The sequence below is a fragment of the Dasypus novemcinctus genome, chromosome 16 (assembly GCF_030445035.2).
Source record: "Dasypus novemcinctus isolate mDasNov1 chromosome 16, mDasNov1.1.hap2, whole genome shotgun sequence".
Lineage (NCBI taxonomy): Eukaryota > Metazoa > Chordata > Mammalia > Cingulata > Dasypodidae > Dasypus > Dasypus novemcinctus.
The window spans coordinates 73,292,908-73,317,166 of NC_080688.1; the positions used below are offsets into that span (position 1 = coordinate 73,292,908).

Consider the following 24,259-nt stretch of genomic DNA (forward strand, 5'->3'; position numbering starts at 1 on the left):
CCAACTTCATAAATTAATTTTGCTGTTATTTTCAGTGACTAATCAAGAATGGGCAAAAAACTAGGATTAGAGAGTTTTCTCCTTTTGACCTTTTAAGTGAAGATTTTTCTTTTGGGTAGAGTAGTGTATTTTCATATTCATTACTAATAACAGATGATTGAATAAATTGCACTGCTCTGTTGAGTGATCAGTTTTTATAAAAAAGAAACAGAGGATAATTCTTGAGAAAGACTATAAATGTAGTTTCTGTTTCCTTGAATGCTTGTGGTATACTGGATTTGAGTATTAGTTGACGTGCATTAATGCTACAAAGTTACGTTAATAATCCTATTGAATACTCATAGCCACATTTTTACTCTGTAGTAAGGCAAAGCAATTAATATCTTTATTTGAAAACATATTGTTAATGTGTGAAATATTTTTGGGACTTAGAGTTGTCCTGAATGATATTGCAGGGACAGATGCAGGACATTATATATCCTGCCATAATCCATTGAATAGACTGGGAGAGAGTGTAAACTGCAATGTAAACTATAATCCATGCTGTGTAGCAGTGCTTCAATATGTAGTCATCAAATGCAATGAATGTACCACACTAATGAAAGAAGTTGTTGATGTGAGGGTAGTGGGGTATATGGGAACCTCTTATATTTTTTAGTGTAACATTTTGTGTGATCTATGTATCTTTTTAAAAAAAAGAATAACTTTTTAAAAAAGATTCAAAAAATATATATATATAACTAAAGATACATGAACAAAGGTTTTTTTTTTTTGGCAGTTGCTAATTTGTCCTCCTGTTACTCGGTTCTTCTATGGATGTAGGGAATATGTCCATAAACTGTTAATTCAGGGTGATTCTTCTGGACGATTGAATATTTGGAACATATCAGACACACTTGATAAACAGGAAGATGAAAAAGGTAGTAGTAAATCACGGGTAACAATTTCTTAATTCTTTTAACATCTTAAAGGTTAACAACTGAATAATATTCATAATATACATATATATCACTTTTTTCTTAGGATTATATTTTATGACAGTTATCATTTGATATAATACTAAATCAACTGTAAGCATATTTAATGTTTTAATTTTTTTTTAACATGTACAAATGTTTTTCTTTTATACAAAAACACAGAGCTGGAAATGACAATTTCTATTAGTTTGCAAGAGGCATTTGATAAACTGAATCCTTGTCCAGCTGGAATTATAGATCAGCTGAGTGTAATTCCTAATAGTCGTGAACCTCTTAAAGTAACTGCAAGTGTGTACATACCAGCACATGGACGACTTGTTTGTGGCCGTGAAGATGGAAGCATAATTATTGTACCTGCCACCCAGACGGCCATAGTGCAACTGCTGCAAGGGGAACACATGCTCAGAAGAGGTAATGTTTAAAGTGTTTTGAGAACTTTGTAGCCATGATATTTGAAAATACCCTCATTCTTTGTTTAACAATTGCAGTATGACAGTATTAGTTGTTAGTGTGATACAGAGTTGGTAGAATATAAGGTTCAGATAATAAAATACTCAATGGCTATTATTGGAATAAAAAAGTTCATTATTAAAATACTATATAATGACTTTAATTAAAGAAATCTTCAATTTTATCTCTTTGATATTTGCAAATAGCTCCATTTATTTGTTACCTGTATGGTTTACTAAATAATTATCAGTAATACTGATAATCTTCTAGAACAGTGCTCCCTGGTAGAAATATAATGTGAATCATATGTGTAATTTTAATTTTCAAATAGCCATATTATAAGTAAAATGAAATGGATGAAATTAATTTTAATATTATATTTTATTTTACCTAATATAGCAAAGCTATTGTCACTTTGACTTGTAATCAATATAAAGCTACTTATGAGATATTTTGCCTTATTTTTTTCCTACTGTCTTTGAAATCTCTTGAATATTTTATATTTACTGTATATCTCAATCCAGGCAAACCACCTTTCAAACCCTCAAAAGTCTCATGTGGCTAGCAGCGTATTGGACAGAGCAGCTCTAGAAGATAGAAATCTTTTCTATGATAAAATTTATACCTATTTTGACAACTCATGTTTATTCTTACTTGTTGAAACTATGCAAGACTTTATTTTTCCCATTTTAAAACCAAAACCTCATTCACAGGTTGGCCACCTCACAGAACCCTCCGTGGTCATCGGAACAAAGTCACATGTTTGCTATATCCTCATCAGATTTCAGCACGTTATGATCAAAGATATCTGATATCGGGAGGTGTGGATTTTTCTGTCATAATTTGGGACATATTTTCTGGAGAAATGAAACATATCTTCTGTGTGCATGGTGGTGAGATTACTCAACTCCTAGTTCCACCTGAGAACTGCAGTGTAAGTTGTTTGATTATGGTAGAGCCAAGTTATGGTACAATAAGGCATGTAATCTAGAGTAACTTAAAAAAAAAATGACAGAAGAATTAACAAAACCCTTTCAATTTAAGACAAAAATTAATAGTAATATATATTTAAGCAGTAAAATTGTGGTAATTTAGTATTGGGCATATAAAAATGGAAGTCAGAGATTTTTAAAATTTTCATTAGCTCCTAAATAGCAGTGCTTTTCCCTGAAATATAGTAGCAGTTTAGAATGTTTATTGAATGAAATTTCTATTTTTTAAAGATAATTTTTCTTTATTTCAAAGTTCAAATAGAAAATATAAACCAACTTGCACAAGGAAAAACTTTATTCAACCTATAAACAGAAAATCAAAAGAAATCTGGGAAATAAAAAAATCTAAACAATATTGTGTCTAATAAATTATGGCAAGCCTGCTATGTTCAACAGGCTTGCATATTTCCCACCAGTATTTCCTGATTATCCACTGGGGCATGTAACTACCATAAATATATAGACATATAGATATATATTTAATGAAATTTTTTTATATTATTGTGACACATTGATTATAAATAATAAAAGAACATTGTCACAATATTACTGCTATCTTGATGTATTTTTCCTACAAACCATCCTGTTATTAACACCAAGTATTAATGATCTGAATGAGCATTCTCATATTTGTACCGTTAACCACAGTTCATCAATAGTACAAGACTAATAATTAATAGTCCCATAATTTTTTTTACTGTTTTTTAATCATAAACTTGTTCATGTGATAGCTCCTTCCGTGTACATAATCACCCCCCCCCCCAACACTCAGTCACATGCACAAGCATGCATATAGTATATTCTTACTATAATCAAGTCAGTGTCACCAGTTCGGGGCTTACTGAAATTGAAAACAGTTTTAGCTGATATACCTGATGGACTAAACAGAAGAGTCATTCAAACTCCAAGAAATTTTTCTTGGCTTTTCTGCTTACTTAGTCTTTCTTTTGATGTATTTTATCAATCATGTCCTGCCAGGGCTAGATTTCATTTGATTTGATATTGGTGGCGTCATAAGAAGTCCTAATACCAGAACAACCAAAGCTGCAAAATCAGGTTCTTAATCATTCTCTTTCTTCTTTTACATTCTTTTCCTTTCTTTCTGATTTGGTTCTTTCTTATCTGAATCATTGTGAAAAATTTATGTGTATTTATTTAAATGACCAATTTTTACGTTATGTTTGGTGAATAGATATTGTAATTGTTCTCATAATTTACAGCACTGTTATAACTGCTCTGTAAAACTAATTTTACAACAGTTATGCCCTATAGCGAAATGTGATTTTTTATCTTGGAATACGCATTTGGCAAAATACTTAATTGATGCTGAAATGGATTGTTTAGATTATTTTATTAGTTTAGAACAACCATTTCTGATTTTCTAGCTTTTGTTTTTATAAGAATAAACCACTTTAAAATAGTAGAGTAAGAGATTGTTTTTAAAAAAATTATAGATGTGATAAAATGAAAGTTTGTTTGGAATGGTTTACATAAAATTGTGTGCTCTGAATTGTGTTAATATATAAATTCTTTAGCTTATAGGTTTGTATGTGTTTCCTGGTTTCTTTGTTAAAAAAACTTTCAAGTGCTTTTTTTTAGAGGGTATTAAGGCACCTAGTTTTTCTAAATTTATTTATTTTTATTGTGGTATATACATATATACCATACAACCATGAAATTTACCATTTTAACCATTTTAAATGTGCAATTTAGTGATAATTATATTTGTAACACTGTGCTGCCATCAACACCATCCATTATCAAAACTTTTTCGTCACCCAGTGTAGCCATTAAGTAATAACTGCCCTTTCTTTCTTTTTCTCTCAGCCCAACAATCTTTGTTCTTCTTTTGTCTCCATGAGTTTGCCTAATCTAGATACCTAATATAAATGAAATAATTCAATATTTGTTCTTTTGTGACTGGCTTCTTTTAGCATGTCGTTTTCAAGGTTCATCTATGTTAAAGCATGTATGAGAACGTCATTCCTTTTTATGGCTGACTATTATTCCACTGTATGTATATACCACATTTTGTTAATCCTTTCATCTGTTGATAGAAACTTGAGTTGTTTCTATCTTTTGGCTACAATGAGTAATGCTGCTATGAACATTGGTGTACAAGCATCTGTTTGGGTCTTTGGATATATATATAGGAGTGGAATTGCTGGGTCATGTAGTAATTCTCTTTTTTACTTTTTGAGAAACTGCCAGATTTTTCCAGTGTGGCTGTACTGTTTTAAGTTCCTACCAGCAATGCATGAGGGTTCCAGTTTCTCCACATCCTCATCAAGACTTATTTTCTTTTTCTATTTGCTTTAAATAATAGCCATCCTATTGGGTGTGAAGTGGGATCCCATTGTGATCTTGATTTGCATTTTTCTAATGATTAATAGTGTTGAAGTCTTTTCATGTACTCTCTTGCTATTTGTATATCTTCCTTGAAGAACTGTCAGTTTACATCCTTTGCCCACTTTTTAACTAGGTCATTTATCTGTATGGGTTGTAAGTGTTGGTGTTATATTCTGGATACAAGACCCTTATCAGATATATGATTTGGAAATATTTTCTCCCATTCTACAGATTTTTTATCTCCCATTATACAGGTTTTCACTTTTTTCGATAATTTCTTTTGATGAACAAAGCTTTTTCATTTTGATGAAGTCAGATTACCTATTTTTGTTGTTGTTGTTTGCCCTTTTGGTGTCATATCCAGGAAGTAATTCAGTTTTAAATTAGCTGACTGCTTCTCATGCATTTATATGTTTATCACTGAAATGGGTAAATAAATGGAGGCAGTTTGCTTTGTGATTAAGAAAGATGCAGGCTTCAGAGCTGAGGGCCCCTGGGGTCAGTCTGGCTTGGTCACTGTATTAGTCAGCCGAAGGGGTCCTGATGCAAAGTACCAGAAGTCTGTTGGCTTTTATATAAGCTGTTTGTTTGGGTTGGAAGCTTACAGTTACAAGGCCCTCAAGAGTCCAGCTTAAAGCTACTTTGTCACCAAACTCTGTTGCATGTGTTGAAGCAAGATGTCTGTGAGGGTTTGACCTTCCCCTTCCTCTTAAGGTTCTGTGGACCCTGCTTTTTCCTCTCTCAGCTGTAAGCAGGCATAAGGTCGTCTTTCTCCCCAGGGCTCATTTCTTTCCGGACTCAGCTGCTCTGTTCTCTCCACAAGGTCTGCTATAGACCACCAGGCTCACCTGTCTTCCTGGGGCAGTGTCTGTGGAGCACTCTCTCTTCCTGCGTATCTACTTCTGTATTCTCCTTCTCTGTGTGTGTTCTTCCCAGGGCTCCAGCATCAAAACAACCAGATTTCTTCTCTGCCACATCATTTTCTCTGCGAGTCCTATTGATGTGGCTGAATCAAAGCCTTAATGATAATTTAATCAACTAAAAGTGAACCCTCTGAATCTAATACAATCTAATATGCCCAAAGGAACAGACCAGTTTGCAAACATAATCCAGTATCTATTTCTGAATTCATAAGTAGTATCAGACTGTTATAGCCACTTACCAGCTGGGTGACCTTTCAGTAAAATTTCTTTATCTCTCTGAGTTTCGTTATCTATCACCAGTCATTTTGGTGGTGGTTATTATTCCCCCATGTTCCCTGGAGATCATGACTAAAAGCGAAGTTTCTGGTAAGCAGCAGTCCCTAAGGGCTTGAAGGGATTTAGAGAGGAGTTAATTATTATAACCCCTTGCCTCCAAGCTCAGCTTTTCCTGGGGCTCCATCTTGGGTTTCTGAAGCCTCAGGAAGACATTTCAGTGTCTTACTGTCCCGTGGTAAGGGGTTTTACAGTTCAAACCTATTTACTACTGTCTGTTTCTTCTTGGGTCTGATACCAAGAGATGGAAGTGCTCAAGCAATACCACTGAACAATTGTGAAGCACCTACCACAGGCTGGACACTGGTGTAGTATGACCAAGAGGAGTGTCCAGATTATCAGATTGTCTTTAACATAATAAAATGATTTTGAACATAATTTTTATGAGTAAAAAAGCACTTAGACATATATGCAACTAAATAGTGAATGCACTCCTTAATAGGCTAGGAGAGGGCTATTATAATCTGGACTATAGAGGTTTTTTGTTTTCAGTTGACATTCAGAAGTACTGATTAAGATAAAAATACTTGCTTTTAGCTACGTAATAATTTAAGAAGTAAAGACTGCCTTTTTAATAACTTGTTCATTTGGCTGGTAGTTTTAAGTATATCAGCAAATGTGCTTAAAGGTGAAAGGGTCTTATTAATTAATAAAAAACAAAGAATATCCTAAAACACAAAAGTGTTAGTTGTGCTAAAAAAGTTATTTAAATTATGATTAAGAATATGTAGGTTTGATATTTTTCAATTCTTACTTTATGTCACTTTCTGTTTCCCCAAACAGAAAAAAAGTGCTGAGCAAAATAGTTCATACCTAGCATAAGTAGACAATGAAGAAAACCTGAAGTCTTGTCAGCTAGGTGGAGTAGATACTGCAGCTGCAGACATGTTCTGATGATTTCCTCTGTGCACTCTTTTACAACCATTTACATGACTAAGTAGACAAATGAGACATACTTATTTTCCAGGGTCTGGGTGCTTCGTTATCATCCTTTCCTCCATTTTAATGATATTTTTAGTGTCTTTTTACCTAAAATACTCACTATTGATTAACATTATTTAAGTGCCATATTCAGCAGTGCTACTCTATTTTTAATAAACTATTTCTTTAATCTTTTATTAATAGGAGTTTTAATTTTTTAAGACAACATCTTCATAGATGGTTAATATTACTGAAATACAGTATAGTTTCTCACTATGAATATGCTTATTCTGAATATTTCATAGCAGTGAGATCATACAATATTTATCCTTTTGTCCTCAAGGTCATATAGAAGACTTCAAAAAAATCTTTTTTTAAGCAGGTTTGCTAAAATTTTAACTGGCTTATTAAATTTTCCTCTGCACTTAAAATATTATTTACTGTAGTGTTTAAAAACACTTTATAAATAGGTAATATATATCCATTGTATAAAACTAACAGGTACTAAAATTAATCATGAAGAAATAAGTCTCCTGTCCTTCCTATTCTTTAGCTTCCTGGATCTCTTCATCCAGGAATCATTATTTTGTACATCCTTTCAGAGATTTTCTATACTGTAGTGTTTTCTACACTGTAGAAAAAATACTGTAGTGTTTTTTTTGTTGTTTTATTTTATTTTTTTAAATATTTATTTTATTTCTATCCCTTCCCCCCTGTCCCCGTTATCTGCCCTCTTGTGTCCATTCGCTGTGAGTTCTTCTCTGTGCCCTTGTATTCTTGTCAGTGGCACCGGGAATCTGTGTCTCTTTTTGTTGTGTCATCTTGCTGCATCAGCGCTCCATGTGTGTGGCGCCACCCCTGGGCAGGCTGCTTTTTTTTTTTTCGCACAGGGCAGCTCTCCTTGCGGGTGCACTTCTTCTGCCTGGGGTTCCCCCATGCAGGGGACACCACTGTGTGGCATGGCACTCCTTGTGCGCATCAGCACTGCATGTGGGCCAGCTCACCAAACGGGCCAGGAGGCCCTGGGTTTGAACCCTAGACTTCCCATATGGTAGATGGACACTCTATCAGTTGAGCCAAATCTGCTTCCCTTGTTGTTGTTTTAAAGTTTTAAATCAATTTTATTGCTACATATTCATAAAGCATACAGTTCATCTGATATGTACAATCAGTGGTATTTGTTATAATCACATAATTGTGCATTCATCATTTCAATCATTATTAGTACATTTTCATTGCTTCACTAATAATAATAGTAAAAACAGAAAAAAGACCAAAAAAATAACAAACTCTACTCATTAATAATCACCTCTCAATTTCCTTTGATGGGTGGCAATTCAGAAAATTTAAAAAAAGAAACAAAACCAAAACCACAAAACACTAATGGCCCATTAGAATATTTCTTACTCTTAGGGTAGTAGCGATAGCATTGCATGCAGCTATCCACATTTTCTCAGTTGATTTTCAATTATGCTGGTTAACTGTATTTTGAAGAACATCCTGCGATGGGACATGGGAAGTGTGTATGTACATATGTGTAAGGGTGTGTAATACAGTATGATGCCATTTATTTACATTTAAAAATATATAAACCATACTATGTATTTTTGGATACATGTATAGGTAGTAAAGGTTTTAAAGTTGAACTGGAAAAAGAAATTCTAGATTTGGAAACTGTTTTGCTTTGGGAAGGGAGGAGAATGCATGTGGAAACAACCAAAAAATGACTTTTTTAAGTACAGTGTTTTATTTATATAAAATAAATACTTAATATTTCTACTTTGTATGGCGTAGGTGATTGAACAGCTCTGATAAGAACTGTTTTGCTGTTGCTTGGACTTCGTTGAAAACAGAATTTTGGAAATGTTTTACAATAAATTATTTAGTAGCAATACTGTTTCTGAGTGTGAGCATAAAGGCTGAGTTCTTGAATATATTAAATAAATGATTAATTTTCATTTATTGCATTTTACCAAACTTTTATTGTCACATAATCCCATCAGTGTTCCCCAAAAAATATCCAGAAGGGGGCAGCATGGGTTTGTGAAAAATGGAATGTGAGGTACCTAACCTGTATATTGGTGTTTGTGCCTTCATTTAACAGGATTGGATTCCTAGCTCCTAGAGACAGAGAGCTATGATAATATTAATGGTATATATGACATACGTGTGCTTGTGTACCTAGTGTTCAGAACTTGTAAGAGCAATGAACAAATTAGGTTTTCTTTTTAATATATTATAATTTTATTCCAAAAATTACCTAAAGCTTTCACCTAAATTAGCTGCTACCTCATGCTTTTTAATCTGATTTTTATTATTGATTTAATTTGAATGTTACCTTTAAAAAGTAATGTCTACGTTTATAGCATAGTCTCTGAAGCCAAGCAGAGTAAACTCTAGTAATACCAATTAAGCTAAAGTGAGTAGCAGAACTAACTTTAAAAAATGAATGATGTACATAATATTCTGCAACATACTTTTTCCCCCTTAACTCTTAATTCTCTTAGATTTTGAGACCATTTTCATATGCATTCAGCACTATCTTTTTGAAACTGATTTTAATTTTTAAAATTAAATAATACATAGTTTTGGGACACATAGGTATTTTCTAAGGATCATGTCATCTTTCTGTGTCTCTGTACTTAATATCATGTAATGATATTCTATAATTTTAATTTTATCAGAAATTTTAGAATATTGCTTTTTAAAAATTAATTTTCTCCTTTTATGAACAGTGGGTTGAAAATTATTATAGCTAAATCTTTTTGCATACCCTGCATGATTTCTTAGGATAAATTCTTAAACATGGAGTTACTGTGTTGTAAAAAGGTCTATTAAGTTTTGAATAGGTATTGCCAAATTGTCCTTCAAAAGATGAGGAATAAGTTTATATAGCCACCACTTTACCCCATCTTGTTTATAATCTTTTAAGTCTTGCTAATTTTCTAGGTCTGTAAGTAAACTGTGTATATAGAGTGTATGTAAGGATAGCACTCATTTTGAAACCACAAATGTATTGTATACCAACACTATGTTGGTCATGCATTCTTTATAATTTCATGTTTTTCCAAATTTTTCTATCATATTGCTATTAAATTCAAGATAAAATGTAATTTTCCTTGTCTTGAATATTATCTATGTATTCAAATATTATAGTGCATCCTGTCTCTTATGCAGGAAGCTGAAAAGGATCAGTGATATTCCAATAAACTATTAGTGAGGGGTAATGAGAAAGTTGTATACTTATACTGCCTATGCTGATATTATATGAAACACTTTGGAAATTTGCAAATTCTTATATTTTGGAAAGATCCTTTTAGGAATTAAGTCATATCCTCATATCCTTGGTATAAGAAGAATCCATTGGAACATTTATTTTTAGTAATGGTCTTAAGTGATTGGGTGCTAAACTTCGAGGAATAAAGTAGTTTATTAAATTGATTAATACTTTTTGTTTTGGCCTGAAGAGAAAGTATAACATAAAGAAAAGGCTGTTTTATTTTTTTTAGTGACTTGATCATAAGACAATTTCAGAATGAGTAAAAGTTTATTTTAAAATGGAGAAATTGTTAGGGAAAAATGTTTGGGTTTCTGAGGAGACACAGGTACAACATATCTTTAGTTTGTCATTTATTGAGCAAATATTGGAAACAGGTAATTATAGAGCAGGGTGATAAATATTATGATGGGGGTAAATTCAGGACCTTCAGGCGTTTCAGAGGAGGGGCTCTTAGTAGGCCATCCTTGGGTGTTTCTTGAAGATTTTTAAGAAAGGTAAAGTCTTTGGTAATTGGATGCATTAGTTTTGTGAGCTGTATAAAATCATACCTGGTACCTGAACAACCTCTGTTTGTATGTGTACTTGGTATGGTATAAGTTACGTGGAGTCATCTGGAGCACTTGGTAAGCTACACTGACTAGTATCTACTAGATCTGTTTATAAAAAACATTTGGATCTAGGCCAACATTAGCAGGAATTTGACATATATACTGTTATATATTACTATGAAAATTATAACCAAGAGAGCAGAGTAATGGTTTTATATGTGCTGCAAGCAAGCTTTATGTGATTATGAGGGTACTGTGTTTCATCTTAGGAGGGATGTTTAGAAGAAAAAAAAGATAATAGAATATGAAACTGTACCAAAAGGTAAAATATTCAAGGCACATTCTTCTAAAGAAAGCTTTGATAAAAGACTAAAGTGCCAGTTCTTATATGATGACTTTTTTTTGGAGTGATAATTAATGGTTTTTCTTTGACATTAGTGAAGACTTTGAAAAGGAGTAGGAGAAAATTCTCTTTTTTCTACGCATATGGATCCTAAAAGAATGGAACCACTGGTTAGTCACCTTAGGGTGAAGAACAGGGTCTTTAAAACCAAGCAGACTTGGATTTGTATCTTCATCTTGGGATGTTACTTGTCATCTCTGAACCTGACAATGCTTTCTGTGAAATGTTGATTTAAAGTTTGGAAGAAATGCCTGGCCTATGTTAGGAGTTCATCATTATTGTTACTTCTCTTTTCAGTTATCTACATTCTCATTTGGATGAAAAAGGTTGAAATCTGGGCAGTATGTTAGTTAATTTCCAGTATTAGAATGATTTTTATTATAGATATACATTGTTCCTGTTAGGAACTACTTATGTTTTCATTTTCTTTTTTCCCAACTATGACCTTGTGCTTTTAGAACCTGCCCAAATTAGAAAGGATTCCCCTTTCTCTGCAGTCTAACTGCTTCTCTTTATTGAATGAGACAAGTTTCAGGATAACAAGAGGCAGCAAATGGATAGAAGGGTTTTACTGTCCCCTTTTTCCCTAGAAGTTGTAGTCCCAAATATTGTGTTTTTCCTGCTCACTGCCTGAAAATTGGAGTTTTCAACTCTCTGAGAGGCACGAGACTCCCAAACCGAGTCATTTCTTCTGGACAGTTGGGTATGTCCAGAAGACTTTGCCCTTGCTGAGCCTTTGCATGCATGACCCCTGGTGGTCAAAGGGGAAGTGTGACCCTCTGTGTTGCTTTTCTTAGGGCATACATTATGGTGTAGGCCCAGCGTTCTTGCCTGATTGTGGACACTGTACATTAAGTGTCTTTGATATAGACTGAAAAAGCCAGCCAGCATCCTTTCTAAACAAAAAAGTACTTTTGGCATATATGTTTTAATTTACTTTTAGGAAGGAAACAGATCCTTTCCATATCTCCAGTTAGAACAGTGAAGAGATTATCTATTAATTCATTTGTTTCCGTAAGGAAAGGAATAAAAAAGTTATTCCAAAGGTATTCCTTGTAGGGATATAGATATGATCAGGTTAAATAGATTGAGGACAAGTGGGCTCTTAATTGAAATATTAATCTTATATGGTTTTTGTTGTCATTTTTTTCTAGTTTATTATTTACTTTTGAATTTATTAACCTACAGATCAAAAGCAAACATTTAATACTTTATCTGAAATTTTTTTAGGTGTGTGGGGTGAGGAAAGGATAAAAATTATCTGTCCTTCCCTAATTTAACAAATTATCTCAGTGTTATTTATTAAATAGTTTTTTTTTCTCTGATAGGCAATGTTTTCTTAATCTTATATTAGATCCTTCATAATTATTTGCTATTTTGCTAATAAGGAGGCATTTGAAGAAAGATGGAGTTTTTATTAGCCCACTATTTCTTTGATGTTATCTTTGTGTTTAATGAATGAAGGAAATGAAGGAAATGTAGGAAATATAGGAAATGAAGGAAGGAAGGGAGATAGGAAAGAATGGAAAGAAAGGAAAGAAATAAAAGAAAACTGGTCAATGAAATTCTTATTCATATATAACATAACCATCCAGTTATATGGTTAGTCAGTTTGGCTGGACCACATGTCCTTATTTTCTAAAAATAGGTATTAAATAAATGGCACTCTACTTCCTTTTTTAAAGAAGGATGAACTGCAGATTTATGAAAATGGTTTTTCCTTGGTTCTAGTTTTGTGAAAGTGTGGAAAGGAAATTAACATCATAAGCTTTTTTTTTCCCCTTTCAGGTGGAATATTTAAAAGTGATAAATGATGCATCTTAACTGCACATTTACGTTCCATAGAAAGAGTTCTGGGAAGTACAAGAAATAATGATTAAGAGAATAGTGAGATTGATTTATGAGAGAAAGACGCTGGTCATTTATTGCTGGTCTAATGATGGGCATATTTAAAAAGGAGAGATAATAGAGCATTCATTTATTTGGAAAATATTCAGACAAAGAGAAAAATTCTTTTGGGAAAATAAGAGATAGCTCTGAAAGAGTAATTTCATTTTGAAAACAAATTAGCAAAAGTGTAAATTTAAAAATATATTATTTACATTGGGAATTGTTAGAAAGTGGATTCATCTCCCTGGAGAGCTAATAGATGGCATAAACTAGCTGCCTCTAATTTCTGTAATTCATGGCAGATGCTTCGGAACAGGTTACATAAGAGGTTTCTGGGAATGGTTTAAAATGAAGTCGTGTAAAATGTGTAAGGTCAGACTGGATGACCTAGGTGGTATATTCTGCCTCTATCAGATTCTGTGATAGCTTGTGGCATTCTGCTGTTCAGCACTAATGTACTGTGAGGATTATTTACTGGCAAATTCAATGAGACTTTCTTTGGTTTAGGATCAGAATTCTTTGCTAAATAAGAAATAGCCTTGGCATATATTTGTTTTGGTCCTATATTTTCCCCATCTTCTTTTCCCAGTTTCTTAATTTTTTCATTGAAAAATAGTCTTCACTTGCTAGATATTCTGCTTATTATTAGCATTTGCTTTTGTTTTAACGTTTAAGCTTTTTTATTTTGAAATACTTCCAAATTTACAGGACAGTCACAATAATAATACAAACCCATACAGAGTACTCCATTATACTCCTATCCCCCAGGTCCACCTGTTTTACTATTTGCCACATTTCCTTTATCATTCTTTATCCATCTGTGTATCAGTTCATCTGTATGTCTGCCTGTCAGTTCTTTTTCTGAACACTTGAGTGTGGGCTGTATACATCATGTTCCTTGAACCCTTATTATTGCCATCTACATTTCCTAAGTACAAGGATATTCGCTTTTGACTTTTGTAATCATTTATGTGCATTTATCAAGTTCAAGAAGTTTAACATTGATATAAAGCTTACAGTCTATACCCCAATTTTCAAATGTTCTGGTAATATTCCTCTGAGCCTTTTCCCCTCCCTTCTTAGATCCCATCCAGAATCATGTATTGCATTTAATTGTTATCATCTCTTTAGTTGGTCTTTATTTTTAATTGTGGGAGCATATATACATCATAAATGTTCTCATCTCAACCACTGCCAAGCATACCATTCAATGAGATTGATAATATTCCAATATTCAGGACCCTCACCACCTTCCATTACTAAAACTTTGAGCCTTTGCTTTTAATTTAGGTTTTTGATGTCATTGGTGCATAGGGCCTCTAGGGTAGAATTAAAACAGTGTTTGGAACATGAATTTGAATAAATTTCACCTATAAAATGTTGACTAAGTTAATTGGATGCTGGATCCATGTTCTATAGGTTTTGTCCATGGCAATACAATTTTTTAAAATTTTAAATTTTTTAAATAGAATTTTTGTTTTATACTCTTCAACACAGTTGATAGCAGTGGTTACTAAAATGGAATATGCAAGATAGAACTTTTATTAACTTTTTTTTTAATCTTAAGAAATCAAGCTTTATGAACCTTTAATAGTTGGAGGGACACTAGTGGCCTCACTTTTATCATGTATCAGATGGGCATATATCCACTGGGGGAAGAGGATGCATGCCATCTCAAGAAGTGTTGCTCCCGCTGGGTGTACACAATTCAAATGCATTTGGGGAGAGGATGTGGCTCAAGCGGTTGAGCACTTGCTTTCCTCATGGGAAGTCCCGGGTTCAGTTCTGGTGCCTCCTAAAAAGCAAAACAAACAAACAACAAGCAAAAGAAACCTAAAAACCAACTCAGGAGAGCTGATGTGGCTCAGTGGTCGAGCACCAGCTTAAAAAATAACAAAACATAAAAAATTGTACAATATAACATGCAAATGCCTTTTTAAAAAATTTCTCTCCCCTTCCTCCCTTCTCCCCCTGCCCCAGGTTGTCTGCTCTCTGTGTCCATTCACTGTGTGTTCTTCTGTGTCTGCTTCTATTCTTGGCAGCAGCCCAGGAATCTGTGTCTCTTTTTGTTGCATCATCTTGCTACATCAGCTCTCTGTTTATGCGGCACCACCCCTGGGCAGGCCGGACTTTCTTTCGCGCTGGGCAGCTCTCCTTACGGGGCACACTCCTTGCGCGGTGCTCCCCTTATGTGAGCACCCCCCCTGCGTGGCAGGGCACTCCTTGCGTGCATCAGCACTGTGCGTTGGCCAGCTCCACATGGGTCAAGGAGGCCCAAGGTTTGAACCGCGGACCTCCCATGTGGTAGACGGATGTCCTAACCACTGGGCCAAGTCCGCTGCCCCCTGTATAGTTTTTAACTCACCTAATCATAACAGAACAGGTGAGAAAATACTGATGGAAGATATTTCTAATGAAAAATAAATAGCTCTTCATTAGTCACATTATGAAGTTCAAACTGATCATTGCATTAGTCTGGCAGGAGGTCAGTCCCCCAAAAAGTCAAAATTATATAAAATATGTATTTACATCTATTATCATTAACAGTTAACCTTTCCTAAGGACATACATTGTTCCTTGAGGTACTGGCTAATGCTGACATCAAGTTATTAACAGTGGGACATTTAGGAAAATGTTTTTATTTACCATTTATTTAATCTTTCAGTGATCCTTTAAAAGTTTGTTTTTTTGTGCCTGTTTTACAATGTACATGATATTTTAGCACAAAGCAACAGATATGTAACTTATAAATATACATATGTTGGGAATAATGAATGGGTTTGTGATAAAAAATGAAAGTGAATAACAAATGTTTTTCAAGTAAGTTTAAAGATATAAGGTTCTTATTCTTGTTATTATTTTTTATCCAGTTCAAATGCTTTATACATTCTCTTTTTATAATGTTGTTGTTGGTAGATCATGTTTGGGTGACTTTTCTAGGCTGAAGTGAAAGATAGAATTAGTCAGTGTAGGTAAAGTAGGTGTTCAATAACAGATATCTGAAATTTAATAATAATAAAAGTCAACTAACTCAACTCTTGTGGGGAAGGTGTCTAAATCAGGGGAAAATGAGTCATAAAATATATTTTTAAGAAATGCTTCTTTACTTATGAGGACACATAACAGGAAACCACAATTAATTGGGCTTTAGCAAAATTTTTAAGTGCTTTCATTTAATAGCTGAAAATTGTTTATCATTACTCAGTTCATTGTTTGAATTAAAAGTAATACCAAAGTGGTGCTTGAAAATGGTCTTTTCTCCTTTCACATTTAAATTGTCTCGACATTTGCTTTATTTATACCATTACTTTGTTTTCACACCAGCTGCAAAGGTAATCATCAACTTAGAATTAATTAGTGAAATCAAAATTAATGAGGTTTTACTGTACTGGGCCATTTCCACTCTAGGCCAGTTTTCTTCATACAAGTTGGACTAGCATTTTCTTGAAAGAAGAAAAATTAGGTTTATTTTAATCTATATTTAAAAAGCAAAGAGCCATCTTTTCTTATGAGTTAATTACCTCTAATAACTGTGCTTTCTTGGGCTTAGTAATATTGATTTTTTTTTCATTCTTGATTATTTTGGCTATTTCCAGACTGTTGCATATTACAGTAAAGCTAGAGTTAACCGTTCAAATGCTTACAATCATTCACAAGGATAATAAATCATTTTTATTTTGGACCAAACTTTTTGTATGTGTGAGTAGAATATATCATTTGTAAGTTTTCATCATTATTGCACTATATGACTGAAAGAGGACCAAAATGATTAAAAACACACTTAGGTAAAATATGTGTGTTAAAAGGGAATATATTATATGGAAATGCAAAGCTTGAATTTTTGGAATTAGAGCTTTTTTTTCTGTCAGAAAATTGCATTCCATAATCTACTTCTTAAAGCAGAAAGATATTAGACTATTATTTCATATGTGCTTTGTACATCCTTTATTTTTACCATATAAGAGTAATAACATGATGTACAGATTTCCAATATTTTTATAGAATGGATTGCATTTTCTTGAATCTTAGAGAGTGTTCACCTGCACATAAATGGGGAAGCGGAAAGTTCAGGCAGCAAAACTCCTTATGAGGGGCCAACAATGCCGAAGGTCTGGTTCCTCATAGGAATGGGGGAAGCCCTTTTGCTTGTTGGCTTAGGGGCTGCACATATCTCTCTGCTAGGTTATAAACCAAGGAGATATTTGGTGGAGAGATAAAGCATGCCTAGCAGAGTGATGGTGAATAGATTTGTATCGCCGCAGGTGTTGGAGGTCTACCACTCTGTCAGCTTGCTTTCATCAGGAGGCCCTGGGTATCAAACCCTGGACCTCCTGTATGGTAGGTGGGAGCCCAACTGCTTGCACCACATCTGCTTCCCAGTTTTCTTACCATTTAAAATTGGTAAACACCTGCTTTGCTGATTATAGTGCTTATATTATTATAAAACTAAAAGTACAAATAATGCTGACAATAAAATACCTGAATTAAAGAACACAATATACAGTTAAGAATTATGATTACCTTTGTTTTATTAATGCCTTGCTTCATTCATAAATTGATCTTAGATTGTTTATAAAATATAAACATCAATAAGATAAAAATAAAGCCAAATCATGGTGAAGAGAAAATGAGAGCTGAAAGCGAGAACTCTTGAGAGTCCACATTCAGAAATGGACGTGTGGAGCGGGCATAGCTCTGTGGTTGAGCGTGTGCTTCGCTTGTACGAGGTGCTGAGTTCAATTCCCCATACCTCCTAAAAGAAATAAAAAAATTATGCCTTAGATCCCATAGTTAGAGGTAGAAAATTCAATCCTGAGTTTCTTATCAGCCAAAACCTAAAAGGAGCCATCTATAGGAGCTTTCACCAAAGTCTATTCCTCAAAATCTAGGTCTCATAAGTTTCATGGTCAAATAAACTTGCATAAAGATATTGTGTCTTACTTGTAGAGATTATTATGTTTACAAAGCATTTTTAGGCTCTTGGAATTTCTGGGATTAAAAATAACAACTGTGATTTCTGTGTTTCCCAAACATATTTGGCCAACCTTCTTTTTTTCACCTGATTCCTATTAACATTTCTCTTTCCAGGAATCAGTGAAATGTTGTTCTTTAGCTAAAAAGTCTGTGTGGGAGAAGCCCAGCCGGTTGAGGCTTGAGAAATTTCTCCTTTAGCCTCCCATGGAGATACGTAGCACCCATGCTACGTAGCCTCCCATGGAGATACGTAGATACGTAGCACCGTGGGCATCTTTCTCACTAAATAGCCTAGTCCATACAGTGAGTGTCAGATGGCTGCTTTCATGCAGTTTCCCTCAGTGTGAACGGAAAGCGTAATCTAAATAAGTCACTAAAAAGTTAAGTCTTATTGGCTAAATGGCCTTTTTAATTTCCAGGTAGTACTTTCAGTTCTTTGTTGCTAGTGAAAATCTTTACTGTGCTTTGATTATTTATATCCCATCTTGTTCTAAAAGGGAATTGAAGGGCAAAACTAGAGATGAGCAGAAAACACATAGCAGAATGCTTAATTGGCTGTTGTGTGGTTAGTTGAGGTGGTGCAGCTGTCGACATTATAGACAGAAGCTGTGAAGGAGACAGGGAAACACATCTACAGATAATGTCAATGGCCCCTAAGAAATGATTGTGGCAGGGGACACGGCAAGGGTATTGTTTTTGAGCAAAGGTTCAGGGGAGAGCATGGGTCTAAATGGCAGAGTCACGGAAAGAAGTGCTGCAGCAAGTGCCTCTTGCAGCAAACAAAGGAAAGTTCATGCTGTGGAAAGGGAATACATAATAACAGATCAATTGTTTTCCAGCTTTGCCTTCTTAGTTATAGCAATCATTTCAGTAAGGTCATCTTCAAATTCGATCTTTAATCTAGGATAAATTTAGTATTTTTAAAAAAAGTGTTGTTGAGATTGAACTAGGTGTTTTGTGTATAATATAGAGGAATGGATTTTTCAACACAATCTAATATTATGATAGGTTTTTGACAGTAGAGAATATATAATTAATTTTGGTTTAAGTTATTGAGGATAGGGTCTGTTGTATTCTGAATTTAAATATAATTAAGGTTTGATCTTCTTTTCAGGCGAGAGTGCAGCACTGCATCTGCTCTGTAGCCAGTGACCATTCAGTAGGACTTCTAAGTTTGAGAGAGAAAAAATGCATTATGCTGGCATCTCGTCATCTTTTCCCTATTCAAGTAATCAAGTGGAGGCCTTCTGATGACTACCTAGTGGTGGGATGTTCTGATGGTTCTGTGTACGTCTGGCAAATGGATACGGGTAAGAAAAAGTGCAAGAGACAGAATAGAAAATTAAATGGGTAGATTTGATTTTCTGGAGAGTAAAATTCTTTTATATATGAAAAAAAGCTTTGTAATATAAAAAGGTTACTAATTTTATTTCTGATTACTGCGTTTTTAAACATTCTCATCATTATCAATAGAGACATATTTAAGTACCTTATTTGTTGTGCTATGCCACATGTTATAGTGTTGTTTACCAGTCTCTTAGGTCATGTAATCAAAGACAATATATAGGTGCAGACATGATGGACATGTAAGCAACTTCTATATAATTCATGCAGTGAATTATGAGCGAGGTGATGGAACTGTTTTTCTCACCGGTACAGAAAGAGTGTAGAAATACAAAATCCTCTTTTATTTGAACAGCAGAAAAGCAATGCTAGGCAGTTATTGTAGGAGGTGGTTGAAAGGAAGGTTCTAAATTCTAGAGAGAGCCTTTAAAATTTTAAGTTCTAGAAAGTTTATGTATCAGAAGTAACAGAGCAAGCAATGCTTATGCTAAAAGCAAAGGCAGTGCTATGTAATGTTTGCACACAGAATCTCATGGTTTTCCCCAGGAAATCTTGAACTATGTAACTAATTGTACAGTTAAAGGTTTTTTTGAAACACATTCTATTCTACTTTTATTATCTTAAGCACTCATCTATCAGTGATTGAAAACCTCTCTTTAGATTCCTAGTTGTACTATATTATATTGCTACTATTTTTTTCTTCCTCTTTTTTTGTTTGTTTTCTTAAAATAGTCTCTCTTGAAGTTACACCGTATACATATTTCTGCCTGCCCTGTGGTGTAGTAGGGGATTCACTTAAGACTCTCTGCAATGAATAGCTGAGGTCTTGAGCAATCTCTTATTTATAGTCCTAGTTTTAAACTGCTGATAGGTAGGCAATCTTGACAAGAGGATGCATTCTTGAAGTGTGTCTGACTTCTTTGCTTTTGCACTTAACTTTCATCCTTCTAGTCTGATTTTGAAAGAGATCTTTTTCTTTTTGTCTAAAATTTTGAAAGTGGGAAGGTATTAGAAAAGAAAAAAGATTTACCCAAATTCCATTGCCCAGTGATAAATGTTAACATTTTGACCTATTTCTTTCTAGTCTTGTTTCTCTGCATGTTTAAAAACATAATTGCTGTCATACTACATATGCAATTTTGTGTCTTACTTTTGTCTTCCTTTATGTTATACACATCCTGCTGAGCAGGAGTTTTAAGTTTGCTGGTTTGGTCCACCTCACAAACTAAGAATACTTTGTCCTGAGCCCTGGAGTCAGACTGCTTGGTTTGAATCTAGAGTTCACCACTTCCTAGCTTTGTGACTAGAGGCAAGTCACTGTCCCTCATTTTCCTCATCTGTAAAATAAGGACAGGAATAGTTCCTATATCATAATGTTGCTGTAAGAATAGCATGGATAATATTTACTTGATGTGTGGTAAACATAATGATAGTGTATATATATGTATGTGTATATGTGTGTATATTTTCTATTACTAAATAAACATGCTGTTTGCCTTATTTTGTTGAACTTGGGAGTATTATCTTACCTACATTTAGAAATATATATATATTTTTTTTAGGAATTGGTATTAAAGAAAGTAAGTTCTTATAGCAATAATGATATTTATAAAACACTATTTGATATACTTAAATTTTTAAAAAATTTTTTATATACTTTAAATAGAAAAGTATGGTAAGCTTGTCTAGGACTTATTGAAGTTAAATAAATAAGATAAAGGATAGTATCATTTTCCTGCATTTTTCAAATATATAAATACATGAAATTCTTTACATATGAGGTCTTAATGAAAGACAAAAGTTACTTGTCCGTTAATTTTCCTAGAAGGAAATGACAAATAGTCCCCTAACTGAATTGGTTCTGGAAGATATTAGTCTTATAATCAGCTTAGTATAATTAAGCACAAATTAGATTAAACACAATATATAATATTGAAAATTTACAGTTATCTTTTGACCTCCCAGCGAATTTAGGTAAGCAGTCAATGTGACATTCTTAAATCAAGATAAAAATAGAAACACAGAATTTATTTTGGATTTCAACCATAATAGCAAGTATACATTTTTTTTTCTTCCCTGCTGTTCATGCTGTAGCTGGTGATATAACAATCCCTGGGGAATTAGTAAGGCACATCCTGAAGGTATTGACATTATTTATTAAATTTCTTTATATAAAACAAAGCTGAATAAATCAGATTTAGCCAAGGTTTGATATATGAAATGTATTTAATTCTGAGAAGATACTTTATTCCTCTTCTTAGTGTTTTGGGAAAGCATTTTTAAAAATGAAGGTATCTTACAAGAAAACTACTTGTGCATATTAGCCAGTTTTGTGTGTTTGCTGTTTTGAATTGTCCTGTTGTTCCTAGCCTAAAAACATTTTTAAAATACTTTTCCTATACCCTTTCATGCAGCATTTTCTTTAACTTTTCCATTCAAATGGATAATTTTTATTTTCAAGTGTTTACTTGATGAATTAATAAAATGAGGTTGAAGCTAGTAATATAAAAGTGGATAGCTATATGTCCAGAATCTTTTGTTCTTTTATTGTGCTATTTTAATCAAATGCAATATCAATTTAATAGTGCCCCCCTTCCTTGGAATATAAATTTTTTCCTCACAGGAAGTTAACATTGATAAATTACTAGCTTCATATCTTTAGACTTCGTTCAAATTTCTCCATTTGTTCCAATAATGGCCTTTATTGCAAAAAAATCTAAACTAGAATCATGCATGGCATTTAGTTTCATGTCTCTTCACTTTCCATCTGAAATAGTTCCTCTGTCCTTCCTTTCAAGACTGATATTTTTGAATATTACTGCTCAGTTATTTTGTAAAACATTTCCCAATTTCAGTTTGTCTGATGTTTTCTCATGGTTAATTTCAGATTATATATCTTTGGCAAGAATATCACAGAAAATTTTCTCATTGCATCTTGTCAGGTGGCATATGATTTTCATTTCTTTAATCACTGGTGATATTTACTTAGCTCACTTGATTTAGGTAGTATCTTCAGGTTTCTCCATTATAAAGTTATTCTTTTTTCCCATTGTAAAGGTATTCTTTTATTTTGTGAGGAGGTACTCTGAGATCACGTAAAATATCTGTTCTTCTAACTTTTAATTTATTTGTATCAGTATGGACTCTTGAATTCCTATTTTATTCACTGGATTATAACCCTACACTTCATTGATTTTGATGTCCCAGATTTGGTCAGTGGGAGCCCCTTCATGCTGGACATGTTTTTTTGGACACTGTTGTGCTTTCTGGCACAAGCAGATCATGCTGCCCCACTTGTGTGGATGTGCTCCTCTTCCAGCCTGGCTCTGACCCCGGTGGCTGGCCTCCCTCTTTTCCTCTGTAGACTCCTCTCAGCCTTCTTGGGATCCCCTGCGCAGACAGTCTCCCTCTTCTTGGGCACCAGACCATTCTTCCTCACCCTGTGGATGCCCTTCTCATACCATTTTGACTTCAGTGACTTGTGCAAGCCTGCATTCCTACCTAGATTCCCCTGGACTCTGATGGTGGCCTCCCTGTGCAGACTCGCTCTTCTCTCTGCTTAGGTTCTCATACTGTCTCTGTATGCACGTGTCCTGCCCTTCTCACCCCTTGTGGGCTTCAACACCTTGTCCCAATCCGTCTCCATCACCTCCTCCTTGTTTGCATACTTCCTCACTGATCTCAGGTTCTGACTTTGTTCTTCTCACTACTTCCACACCCAGTGTGGACACCTACTTTTGCTTGGCCATGCTTGATGACTTTGGAATGAAGGGAGGAGGAAGAGGGGGTATAAAATCCTTGACATGAGAAAGCATATCATTTACTTGGTGGCCTGAATGTAATATACTCTCAAATTGCTTATTTGTTAATTGATTAATGATTCTAGTTTAAATAACAATAAGGAAAAATCACTTAAGCCTTTCCATTAAAACTACAAAACCACATTTAATAAAGAATTAAGAGCTGGAATAGTAACATCTAAGTTTATTTCTGCTAAACTTTAATATATCTAAAAGGATATCATAGCATTTTCAAAATCTAATCAATTTTAATTAACAAAATAATCATGATATATAAAATAATACAATATATGTTTGTGAAAAATTGATACATTAGAAAGGTTTATGCAGAAGAAAGTGAAATTCCCTAGTAATTTCACCACCTAAATATACTGTTAAATAATTAGTGTGCATTTTTTGAGATTTTATTCTGAGCATAGACTTTCCTTTCCCCCTTCATACTATAGATATATTTTTTTTCATTTAGCAATAAATGAAATGTTGTGGCTTTTACCCCATGTTAATATACATATCTGAGCTTTATTCTTTTTTGTTTGCTTTTATGACAACTTCACAATATTCCTTTTAGTGAATATAGTATACTTTATTGAACTTGTTTACTAATGATGAATATTTAGTTTTTTCAAATTTTTCTATTATAAGTAAGACAGTAATGAGTAGCCACCTGTACATAATTTCTATATATTATATATACAGATTTATGCTAAATAAATTTACCATAAATCTTAGATTGGGAATTATATTAAAGGAAATACAAGCTTTAAATTTAATATAATTTCTTTAATAAAAAAAGCAGTTATTAACTTTTACTTGTACTAAATTTTATTACCAGTTTCTTCATACCCTTAAGAATGCTGAATATTTATCAGTATCATTGTTAACTTCGATTTGGATTTATTTTGATTATTAGTGAGGTTGACATTTTTTCGAATGGTTATTACCCATTTGTGTTTTTCTCAATTGTTTATATCCTTTGAACATTATTGTGTTGGTTTATGTATTTTTTTTTTCCTTATAGATTGAGAAATAGAATGAGAGGAGTCAAGGATGACTGCAAGGTCAAAATCCTCAGCAA

The 24,259-nt window shown here is 33.7% G+C and overlaps 1 protein-coding gene across 18 annotated transcripts in view; it reads left to right on the top strand.

The window, feature by feature from the left end:
* WDR7 (WD repeat domain 7) overlaps positions 1-24,259 on the top strand; it is a 439,870-nt gene that overhangs the window by 83,832 nt on the left and 331,779 nt on the right. For all 18 annotated transcript variants that reach the window (XM_058277785.2, XM_071208567.1, XM_071208570.1 and 15 more), the window contains 4 exons: positions 779-920; positions 1,140-1,388; positions 2,141-2,361; positions 19,155-19,350. In XM_058277785.2, coding sequence (XP_058133768.1) covers positions 779-920; positions 1,140-1,388; positions 2,141-2,361; positions 19,155-19,350 — 808 coding nt within the window. The remainder of the gene's footprint in view (positions 1-778; positions 921-1,139; positions 1,389-2,140; positions 2,362-19,154; positions 19,351-24,259) is intronic.